This window comes from Mus pahari, chromosome 7 (genome assembly GCF_900095145.1).
Source record: "Mus pahari chromosome 7, PAHARI_EIJ_v1.1, whole genome shotgun sequence".
Taxonomy (NCBI): Eukaryota; Metazoa; Chordata; class Mammalia; order Rodentia; family Muridae; genus Mus; species Mus pahari.
The window spans coordinates 65,556,080-65,568,171 of NC_034596.1; the positions used below are offsets into that span (position 1 = coordinate 65,556,080).

General features: G+C 46.5%; 1 protein-coding gene across 1 annotated transcript in view; it reads right to left on the reverse strand.

Annotated features, from left to right (window-relative positions):
• Nin (ninein) overlaps nt 1-12,092 on the reverse strand; it is a 105,731-nt gene that overhangs the window by 44,538 nt on the left and 49,101 nt on the right. The window contains exons 6-13 of the mRNA XM_029540541.1: nt 10,883-11,073; nt 6,347-6,493; nt 5,576-5,743; nt 5,008-5,144; nt 4,531-4,671; nt 4,083-4,257; nt 1,592-1,702; nt 1,120-1,209 (exon numbers count right to left, since the gene is read on the reverse strand). Of these exons, the coding sequence (XP_029396401.1) occupies nt 1,120-1,209; nt 1,592-1,702; nt 4,083-4,257; nt 4,531-4,671; nt 5,008-5,144; nt 5,576-5,743; nt 6,347-6,493; nt 10,883-11,073 (1,160 nt within the window). The remainder of the gene's footprint in view (nt 1-1,119; nt 1,210-1,591; nt 1,703-4,082; nt 4,258-4,530; nt 4,672-5,007; nt 5,145-5,575; nt 5,744-6,346; nt 6,494-10,882; nt 11,074-12,092) is intronic.

Here is a 12,092-nt window from a genome sequence, read left to right on the forward strand (position 1 = left end):
AACCCTGTCTCGAAAAAAAAAAAAATGGACAAAGGCTATATCAGATAGTTCATCAAAGAAGATACACAAACAAACAATTAGAAGCTACAGGGAGAATGATAAAATCCTATGATAGGATATGACGACAACTGTAAATGAAGATGTGGTGGATGAGGACATACATATGGTAGGAAATTAACATAGACAATAACCTTGCAGAAGGTCTACCAGTCCCTAAAAGTTAAACATTGGTTTATCTTGTGGTCCAGCAGAACACCTCCTGGTATAAACCCCAAGAGAAATACAGTATATGCCCACACAAAAATCTGCTTAGGACCATTATTCATGATTGACCCAAAAAACCCAATGTCTATTAACTGATTTCAAAATGCCGCATAACTATACGATGGGACTTCATTCAGCCACGGGAAGGAACAGAAAACAGATACATGCAACACCATGATGAACCTGGACACTATCACCAAGTGAGAGGAGCCCTTCGCAAAAGACCAGTTGTTAGCTGAGAGAAAACAGACCAGTGGTTGCCTGTGGCTGGGTTAGGGGTAAAGAGAGAGTGGGGATGGGGACTGGAGGAGGGGGAGACATGGGAGTGGGAGTGGACAGGACGAACTGGGGGCAGGGATGATGCTGTGATGGGGACAGGGACAATAGGAGATGTTGGCTGAAGTAGAGCAGGGTTTTCTTGGGTTGATGACACCACTTGAATTGAGTTGTGTGTGGTCAGGGCTCAGTGATCAGCTAAAGAAGCAATTTTGGGGGTAAGAACATCAATACAGCCACATTAATTCTTCACTCAGAAAAAAACTGGATAGTCCTTTATATAGCAGCAAGATAAGGTAGCCCCGAATGGAACTGGCTTGATTGCTTACAGCCCAGGACACGGAGTCATATTGATAGCTAGTTTACGCATGTGTTCAGTATGTCCCTGTCTGGTCTAAGCACTTTACACAGGTTCTCTCAGTAGCTCTGCAGCTGCCTACTGGGTGCCTTTAAGCACTGTGCTTAAAGGAAGTTTCCATCCATAGATTTCAGTGGCCTGGCAAGCCCAGGTATTGCCGAGGCTGGGATTTGAACCCAGGCCCTCCAGTGTTGCTTAGTTCTCATGAGGCACGCACGCACCCTGCACTGTTGCTCATATTCATTTCTCATCTGCACCAGCCTCTCCTCCTGAAGAAAGAACTCAGCACTGCTGGGATCGAGGTCACCAAACTAGAAGGGACGAAAAAAAACAAAGCTGTCATTATTCCCGAGGGCCCTTCTTTGACCTATCGCATTCCAAAGATCCCAGCTTCTGGGGTCATCCAAACTCCCAAATATGACAGGAATGAGGCACTGAAGCAGAGACACCACCAACCGGAAGAGGAGGAAGCCACCCAAGAACGATGTGTTCAGCTAGGGGAGGGAGCCCATCTCAGCGCCAAGCAGCAGCTTCCCTCTCAGCCACCACCCTCAGTCACGTCCTGAGAAGTTACAGCTTCCTCCAGGCACCCAAACAGTTCCCTAATAAAAATGTTCTTGGCATTGCTTTTGCCCTTTTGGGTGAGTGACATCTTGGGCAGCTCACCGGGAACTCGGAAGCAGGCAGATTTACCTTTTCTGCTAACACATTTTCCAAACTGCGCTGGAGCTTGTGGGTCAGGCTCTCGTACTCTGCCAACTTCTCTGCATTTTCCAGAAGTTCATGCTCCAGGCGACTGTTCTCCTTGAGAAAGTCGGGGAAAAATAAACATGGCACAGGTCAGAAGCCAGGGTTGGGGATGGAGAAAGCTGGATCTACCGTGAAAACTAGAGAGAATCGAAACCCAACAATTATTAAAAGGTTAATATCTAGCTCGTGATTCCAAAAGTCGGCCTTTTAAAAAGAACCTATAGGGACTGGAGTGGTGGCTGACTCAGTGGTTAAGAGCACTGGCTGCTCTTCCAAAGGACCCGGGTTCAATTCCCAGCACCCACATGGCAGCTCACACCCGCCTGTAACTCCAGTTCCAGGGCTTCTGACACCTACATACAGACATATGTGCAGGGAAAACACCAATGCACATAAAATAAAGGTAAATCATTAAAAAAATTACAACCTTATAAAATTGCGATGTTCCATATTTTAGCTACTAAGAGGCCCGTGCAGATACGGAGCACTTGAAATACATCTAGACCCAACTGAAACCCACTGTCAGATCTCACACAGTAACTTACAAATATAGGAGAGAGCACAGAATTATTTGTGCTTACTGGTTCCATTTAGTGGCAATAGTGTCTTGTAGACACTGAGTTAATTTATTCAAAATCAATCTCACTTTTTTGTTTGTTTGTTTGTTTTTCGAGACAGGGTTTCTCTGCGTAGCCCTGGCTGTCCTGGAACTCACTCTGTAGACCAGGCTGGCCTCAAACTCAGAAATCCGACTGCCTCTGCTGGGATTAAAGGCATGTGCCACCACGCCTGGCGGTTCATAATTTTTATGTGTAAAGTAAAATAGCAAGCCAACTGAAACTCACAAACTTTTCTCCCGTTAAAAAGAAAAATATCTTTCATAATACACTAGAAAGATTTTACTCACATTTGTTTAAAAAAACATAGAGGCTTGCCATTTGACATATTTTCTTTCTTCTCCAGTGTTAAGGGCTGACTGGAAGAATGTTATTCTCAAAGTACATTTTGCCAAAAGCACGGAGAGCCAGTATGTCTTTATGTATTCTATAGTTCACACTCTAACATAGTAATATGAAGTTTTTTTTAAAATGTACTTAAACCTTTAAAAAGATACTACCTTCTCCTCCAACACCAATTCTAGGGCTTCTGTCTCTCAAAGGATACCCACACTGTCTGCCTCGAAGGGTGGGGATACCCAGGGAGGCCCCACCCTCTCAGAGGAGAAGGGAAGGGGGATGGGGGAAGGTCTGTGGGAGGGAGTGACGGGGGCGGGGCACGGCAGGGAGCAGGATGTAGAGTGGGTAAGTAAAAAAATAAAATTAAGTTTATTAAAATAGAATCCCTACACTCACATGCTGAACCAAGAGGAGCAAGTCCTGCCTTCCAGACACCGGCTGCTGCCCCGGAAGCTAAATCAGATTATCGCTTCTGAACACAGGGGACAATGTGGCACCTAGCCATCACAGTAAAGCAAGGCGGACAGGAAAGGGGTGTAATGGGAATGGAAAGAGAAGATGGCCTGTGGTGTTGGGGATATGGCAAAGGAGCATACAGGAGGAACAGAGGGATCATGGGAGGTGCAGTGGGAGGGGCGTGGCACCGGGAGGGAGAGGCGCTCAGCACAGGAAGGAGCTGAGGTTACAGCAGCGGTTCTCAACCTGTGGGTCGTGACCCCTTTGGGAATTGAGCGACCCTTTCACAGGGGTCACCTAAAACCACTGGAAAACACAGATATATATATTATTTCAGAACACTGACATGACTTAGAGAGTGGCAATGAGGGCAGATGGCTAAGAATTTTAATTTCTGGGACTTTCAGCAACTGCTGCTGCTGCTGCTGCTGCTGATTAGGAGAATCCAGGAGATGGCAGAAACTGCTCATTGCCTTGGCTTTTCCTCAGTCGTTGTATGGACCCCAGTGGCACATCACCATAGTGAAAGTTTTCCCTGTACCTGTTATTCTGTAGATGGCTTTCTTGTACCATCTGGTATGAGAGCCACACCAAGGTAAGGAGCAAGAGCTATGATGTGACCATCTGCGCACTGGGAAACAGGCTTGAGCAACATCATCAAGGTTTCCCTGTAGGCAGCGGGCCCCAAAGGCCCAGTAAATCATGTTGGGAGATGTCCAGAGAATAAGAATGGGGGGCAGATAGGAAGGGGAGGGAGAAGCTGAGGAGAAGCTTAGGGGAGCAGCTCTGGAACTGAGGTTTTTCAGCCAAGTTCCACCCAGTCCTGAGGAGAGGCGCAAAGGCTGTGAAGAACAGAATATACTCATCAACGCTGTCCACTCCATACCCCGAGGCCACCTCCACATCTAGACCACAGCTAGGGAGAATCCTTGGGTTTAGCTCTATCTGTGCCCTCAGGGAACTACAGTGTTCTGTGCAGATACCTAGCATGGACCCAGGCCACGGAGCCACCAAGAGATTACCTTCAGGGAGAGGGCAAGGCGGTCCCGGATATAATTCTCTTCCGTCTTGGCCTTTTCAATCTCCTGCTCCAGCTCCACCCGCTGCTTGCCCACTTGCTGCAGGATCTGTTCCCTCTCTTGGCGGAGTTCATTCTTTAAGGCTGCTATGCGCTCCTTGTATTCTTCATCCAGTTTCCTGTGAGAAAGGACAACAGGAAAATCAATAGGTGGCCTGTGGATCCCTTGGAGGACAGTATATGGACATTCCAAAACTGGAGACAGACGCATAGAGAAAACACCTAGCGTGCCCTGCCTTCCCGGTGGCTGGGTTGCAGCTAGACCAGACCTCTGCGGTTAGCTCTGGTCTCACCCTGCCAGGAGCAGGGGCCAGGGGAACGGGGATAGAGAGGAGAAGCAGGGGTTTGGGAGGGATGGGGGAGAATGCTGAACCTCGGCCCTCTGGCCACACCTGAGGTTGTATTCATTCCTCCGCTCAATGGCCGCATGGTGGTCGTCCACCTCAGAAGCCATTAGAGACTTCAGCTTTTCTGCTTTGTCCAGGTCCGACCGTAGCTTCTCCTTTTCTCTGACCACTTGGTCAACTCGTTCTCTAGAATTAGAAATAAAGTGAGTTTAGTAGGAAGCTGTTTCCAAGCAACCAGGAGACCAAAAAAAAAAAAAAAAGTCCCCTCATCTGGCTTGCCTCAGTACAAACACAAAACCAAGACAACCAAACCCCTCCCCAAACAAAAAGGCTTTCCACGGTTCCCTTCACATGCTGCAGCCAATCAGAGCCCCAGCGCAATTTCCTTCAGCTCAGGAGGGTAACTGTTTAACAGTCAGAGATGGAAGATGGCCACACTGGCCTGTGGGTGGGGAAAGGTGCCTGGTGACATGGGAGACACGTGTAAAGGAAACGAACCAGCGAACCTTCTGCTCAACTTACAACAAATGCCGGATCTCAGCCTTGAAGCTAGCCAGCGCTGCCTGGTGAATGCCGTTCTTGGTAACCAAAAGTTCATTCTCAAGAGCCAGCGTCAGCTCTGTCAGGTTGATGTTTCCATCCAGGCTGAAATCCAAGGCCTGGGAATCAGAACAAATGACAGGCCCAGCTTCAGAAAGCAGAAAGTGTGGAAGCAGACTGAAGCCAGGCTAGAGGCCAGGCGGGTCCCTCTCCTTAGAACAGCTTTCATCTAGTAACCTATTTTCTTACGGAAATCAAGGTCAGCTGCTTGTATCTTGTATGACATCCCTTCTGACATTGTAAAGGAACGCCATAGGGTAATTTCAAACCCTGCCGCCCAAAGATGAGTTAAGAGCTTTCCGATGTCAATAACTTGAGGTTAAAAAACATGAAGATACTCAGCCGCAGGCTTCTGGCTAACGCAAGCAGGGAAAATTACCTCATTTCTGAGATCTCACAAATGTTAAATCAGTAGGGATAAATCAAGTCAAATCAGTTTCAAAAGACAATCTGACCTCCCCTTCCCAGATTGCTAGTACAGCTGCCAGACCTTCAGAATCTCCTGACTGTTCTCAATGCCTTCTTCCTGCCAGGTGTCCAGTATCCTCTCCACAGACGCCTGGCCCATCCCGTCATCCAAGCAGGAGAAGACCCGGAAGCCGACGGTCCGCGTCATGGCTGACGAGGTTGTGGTCCGCCGGCCACTCTCATCGAAAGACTGGAAGAGGAGAAGAGTCTGGCGTAAACTGAGTTGGACCCTGGAAATTCAGCTGGAGATGCTGAGCAAGACTGCCCAGTCCTGGCCACAGAGAGCAGAAGTTAATTTACACTGTCAGAGGGAGAAAGCTATGCTGCACCTCTGATCATTGGGTCTCAGTGAGTCAAGCCTACAGCCTTAGCAGAAAGAACTGGTCTGGGAGATTCCTCACAATAGATGAGATGAGATGGTGTCTACTTGACACCAGGTTTCTTCATCATTGTCATCAAGACGCATAATTAGCGGCCGTCACACTCTGTAATTTATGGTCATTTCTCAAACCATCCTTTTCTTTCAAATGGCTTAGTCTCTCTCATCCTTTGAATACTTTTTTCTTCGTGGTATTTTGCTTTAGGCAGCAGATTAATTCATGCAGAATTAATAAATGAATTTTAAACACCTATTCTGGAAGATAATGTTCTGTTGGTTCTTCTTTTCTAAGACAGGGTCTTGCTCTGCAGCCCAGGCTAACTTCCAGCTTGTATTGCTATTCTCCACTCTGTCCATTGTGCTGGGATCACAGGTGTGTGCCACCACACGGGGCTCTGCGCCCCGATCTCTTACCTGCATAGAGAGATGCCGTTTTAGTTGTCTATAGGGAGTAGATGCTGATGGTGCAAGGGATTTTCCAGTCTTAAACAGACCATAGAAAAAATCTTCCACACTCATCATTCCATCAGGGTCGAGGCCGAGAAACACCTCTTCCAGCATCTAAGAAAGTGCAATCACGTGTTGTAAACACAAATACCACATGCGCAGCACACTTCTGGCTAGCAGAAATTCATGCCACTGTTACTCTAAAAGTCCAGATATATAATGTTGTCTCTATTCTTATTTAAAAGAATTTCCTTCTCTAGAAATGATGACCTTCCCTCTCACTCAGATGAAACCCCATTTCTAAGATCTCTATCATCTTATGCAGTTTAGCAATCAACTGTTTTTTTTTTCCCCCATTCATTCTCCCAGGTCTGGCAGCCTTAAATGTCACAAGTATTATTATTATAAATGTTTTTAAAATTACTTAAAACATACAGATTCTCACAATTTTGACAAGACGTTAGTTAAAATGTTAGAAGTTCGAAGTGTTCTAAGTGATAACTGGCTCGTGCTGAAGTTTTCAAATTGGCATGTGACGGTTAGTGCTAATTGTCAGCTTGACAGGATTTAGCATCACTTGGGAGACTTCCAGCCATGTCTGTGGAGGATCATCTCGACTGCCTTAACTGAAATGGGAAGCTCTGCCCATTGTGGCTGGGGTCCTGGGCTACCCAAGCGGAGAGAGTGAGCCGGCCGGCCGGCAGCTTGCATTCATCATAACCTGCTTCAGAGTGTGAGTGTGATAACCAGCTGATTCAAGAGGCTGCTGCCTTAACTTCCAGACCACGGTGGGCTGTGCTTTGAATGGTGAAACAGAATAAATTTGTGGTGGTTTGAATGAGAATAGCTACCATAGGTTCATATATTTGAATGCTTGGTCCACAGTGGAAATGTTTAGGAAGAGTTAGGAAGTGTGGCCTTGTGGGAGGAAGTGTGTCACTGGGGGTTTCAAGAGTCAGGTATAGTCTGTCTGTCTGTCTGTCTCTCTCTTTCTCTCTCTCTCTGTGTGTGTGTGTGTGTGTCTATCTGTCTGTCTGTCTCTGTCTCTCTCTCTCTCTGCCTTCTATCCACAGATCAGGACATAAGCTCTTAGCTGCTGCTCCAACCCTATGCCTGCCTGCCTGCCTGCCTGCCTGCCTGCCTGCCTGGCCTGCCTGCCTGCTTGCCTTCAGGCTCTCTGTCATGATGATTGTAGACTCACCCTCTCCAACTAAATGCTTCTGTAAGGGGCCTTGGTCACGGTGCTTCGTCACGGCAATGCAACAGTGGCTAAGATCAAATCCCTTCCTCCCTTAAGTTGCTTTCATCAGAGCAGTTTATCCCAGCAACAGGGGAAGACACTCAAACAGCATGCTAGCCCAGCAAGTGTGGACTGGGGCAGAGTGCAGTGACGTTCCTTAGAACATCCTGAAGTTATATTTTAATGTGTTAGCCCAGGAAAGAGCAAGAGTGGGTTACAGTGATCTTGTGTGTGTGCGAAAGGAGGTCTCATGATGTAGACAGAGGAGGGAGTTTGATTCTCCATTTTATACTCCTATAATTTTCATCTTATAACAGGGGGCGTGGAGGCTTGTTAGAGAGACTGTTCCTGAGTCCCGCAGGAGAAAAAGTAGCGTGAGTCACAGAAGCCACAGACAGGAGGAAAGGCACAGGCTTTACTGAGACTCTCTCCCCTCTGTGTGACACGTGTACTGTGGAACAGGCCTCCGCGAACAGAACAGAAATCAAACAGAGATCCCACAGTACACACTGCTGCGGTAGGCTAAGGGAAGGGCCTGAGACTGCATAGCTAACCAGCTCCCTCGTGATGCCTGGGCCACTGAGAAGCAAGAAGACAGAAGACCAACAACTTTTATTTCAAGTGCTTTATGCCAATTCATAGGAAACATATGTCTTGTTTGGGAGAGGATTCTGAGGCAAGGGAATTTCTAGAGGTTGGAAATTCAGGGAAGAAGCAGGCTCTAACAGGATCCTGTGATCGCTGGCATTTGGGACAAGATGCTGAGACTGCCAAAAAGCCTTCGGCTGTTCTGTCTCATTCTCACCAATCAAAAGAATGATGTCCTAGGGGAAGTGGCTTTCAGGACCATTCAACCAGAAATGCCCACAAAATCCAGACAAAGCAATGGATTATGTCCTTACTGCCTGCCTGACCTTAGTCAAATCAGTGAACTTTCTACGTGGCCTGAACACCCATCACGTAATCCATCAGATTGCCCTAGTAGACTCTCGCCAGTTATTTTAAGTCAGAGCTCGGGATGAGAAGTGTTGGGTAAAAGGATGTAAATTTAGAAAGCACTGACTGGTCAGGACTCAAGAGAATGCAGGTTACCTGCGCTACTGAGGTACCAGCCCTCTTTGGGAACAAGGGCATTTTCATTTTCCACACTGGTCAGGTCTGTGGGTGGCTGACTTCCCAGTGTGTAGGCTGTGAAACACGTACCAGAATAGGGTCCAAGAACTGGGACACCACCGTGTCCTGGGGGTGATGGGAGTGACAGAGGCATGGAGGCTTCAGACATCAGAAATCGGTGAGATCTAAGCTAGCTCAGCACACGGTCTCCTGTGGTCCCCAGAGGAGATGACTGTGGCTTGCTATTACAAAATATTCAGGGGAAAATTCCAATTTCAAAGAGTGTACCTCAAAGTTCAGCCTTTAAAACACTGGAACAAGTCAAACAAAGTTATCCTTGGGTTTGATGTGGCCTCCAGGGAGCTAGCCTGCCCACCCTGCCTTCTTGGGTGTCTTCACTTAGAGAAGAGGGGGTGGGGGTATGACTTCCGGAGAGAGCTCATTTAGTTCTCCCCCATAAAAACAGGGGGCCAGCAGTGATCTCACAGGCTTCCTCTGCAAAGGGCTGACAGAGTTCAAACTACTCTCAGGTGTAAAGGATCCCAAGTCCTATGCTAATAACCCGGTTCCTCTGGGTTCAGAACTAAGAAGTGCAGGGCACCTCCTCGCTCCTCCCGGTGGGAGGGGGTGGAAACACTAGACAGGAGCAGGCTTGATGAGCAATGCCTTCCTAATTCCAACAGCACGGGGAAAGAACTGAATGTGCCCCTTGTCTCCAGAATTTAGGAGTTCCCTGCAGAAGAGGACGCCAGCTCCCTGTGAGTGGCTGCAGTTTATATTTCAAAAATTGTTCTCAGATCAGTAACTCAAGTTTGTGCAATGTTTCTTGGGAAAACACAAAACAGAAAACAACCCAAGACTCTTTGTACGGGACTGGTTCAGAAACTAGGACAATTAATTTAATTTTATGACTCAATAGCCACCGCTGAAAAATAAGTGGGTTGCTGGGATATTCCAAAGGCTGTTGGGGGGCTTATATAATGGTCACATCATATAAGAAAAAGAAAAAAGGGGCTGGTGAGATGGCTCAGTGGTTAAGAGCACCAACTGCTCTTCCAAAGGTCCTGAGTTCAAATCCCAGCAACCACATGGTGGCTCACAACCATCCGTAACGAAATCTGACTCCCTCTTCTGGAGTGTCTGAAGACAGCTACAGTGTATTTACATATAGTAAATAAATAAATTAATTTAAAAAAATTACTGAAAAAAAAAAGAAAAAGAAAAAAAAACACTAAAAACCAAATTTTTCTGCAAGTCAGGCTATTTGGCAGGTTCTAAAGATTGGCCTCTTTCTTGGTTAGGAATATGTTACCACTTTGTCCCGAGGAGGCTGCCAGCATGATATCAAATGTCATTATAATCAAAGATTCTGGAGCAATGACTATATTCCTAACTCTAACTCCCCCTAATCTTTATTTGTAGTTTTCTGAAAGACACGTCCTAGAATTACAGGTTTTTCTGTATAGCTTCACAGCTATTCATATACTAATCCTGACAATCCTCCCGTGATTCTTCAGCAACAAGGGAAAGCAGAATCTTACATCACAAACTCTCTGGGGCTTGAAGACATTTTGTGTTATCCAAGCTACCAAGCTTCCTGGCCCCATTTCCTCATGGCCAGAATCTGGCTGTTCTATATAACCAAGGCTCTCCTCACACCAGCATGATGTAAACTTCAAACCACAGCTAGAGAGGCAGCCTGACCTGTGCACTGCTCTAGCCTATGCAAGGGCCCAAAGACAACACTGAGAACTTTCCAGAACTGAATACGCAGCAGGCTAGCTTTCAAAGTTCTCCTAACTCAAGCCTGAGGCTCTCTTAAGTCCTCCTCTGCATCCTCCCATGTTTTACTGTTTGGTTTGGTTGATGCGTCTCATGTGGGGTAACATACTTAGCACAGTAGGTGCCCATACTATACATACATTCAAGAAGTTCAGTCACATTAGCTTTGATTTCTGCCACAAAACATAACTTTCCCAAATCTTGTAGAATGTCTTTTTAGGAAAAAACAAAAACAAACAAACAAACAAAACCAACAAAAAAAGAAAGCTGTGTCTCTAATAAGGAGGTCACAGTGCAGCTCATCCCAGCCTGGGGGTAGACAAAGCTCTTCTCATTATTCTCAAATCAGACCCCAGTGATGGGCTTACCGCTCCGTCCACATTCTGCAATCCATACTGTTCGCAGATGGAAACGAGCTTCTTCCGGTTCAGGTGACCATCTCGAGTGATCCCCAGATCTTCACAAACCTCTTGCAGTTTCTCTTCTATCCAGTCTGGAGGAGGGCAAGACCCGCCATGTGAAGCGTTCGGGCCGTCTGGGTTCCAAAACCTCAGCTGGCCTAAAATCAAAGCAAAACCCGGGTCGTCTCTAGAGGACTTGCACAGAGACGGTGCCTGCCACGGAAAGGTACCGGGGCAAGTAATTCTTTCGATTGTTTTTTATTCTTTTGCATGGATGAGTGTTTTGCTTGCGTGCATGTCGTGTAGTACGTATGTGTAGTGCTCATAGGGGAACTAGAGTTACAGATGGTTGTGAGTGGCTATGGGGTATGATCCTGGGTCCTCTGGAAGAACAATTAGTACTCACAACTGCTAAGCCATCTCTCCAGCCTCATAATGAACACTGTATGAGATGACTACAAATGTTGACCCACTCTGATTTGATACTGAAGTCCAAGTGTAAACTGAAGGCAGTTTTTGCTCTGGGACAATCACCCATGATAAAGGAACACTGTCTCATACACATGAGGTCATGCCTCAACTGGGGCTTTCAGAATGCTTCATTTCTGCTGTCTTTCTGGGCTAAGTATCAACAGCATCTTTCTTGCTGGGAAGGAACAACCATGATGAGCCTCTAAAGTTCATCTATTTTTCCAAATCAGAAACCCAAGACTCACTTGAAAGAAAAGGCTGCGAACTATGAGTCTGTTGGCATCTGTAGATGTATGCTAAGTTCCGTTTAAAGACAGGGTCAAACTACTTATTGAAACGCCAAGACTACTTATCCTGCAGTAGCTGCCCCTGCTTCTAAACCAGAAATGCAAATGTGAGCCCAGGAAGTCGCTGCTTAGATATGGGATAATTATGGGCATGATTTTATGTACCTGGGAGAACCATCGAAGACTGGAAGGGCACTCAGTGTCATTCCTGATATTTATTGACAGAATTTAAACCCTCTACTGTATTATTATCCCAGGCTGGAGAGCCAGAGAACGCATTGTTTTAATTATACTTATCCACACTTCATCTGGGGTTAGGCAGGAAAGTGAGCTGAACCACAGCGCCATCTGGTGGCCACATGCGTGTTGTGTTCTGCTTCATAGTCTATAGATACTTCATTATATATATATATATATAT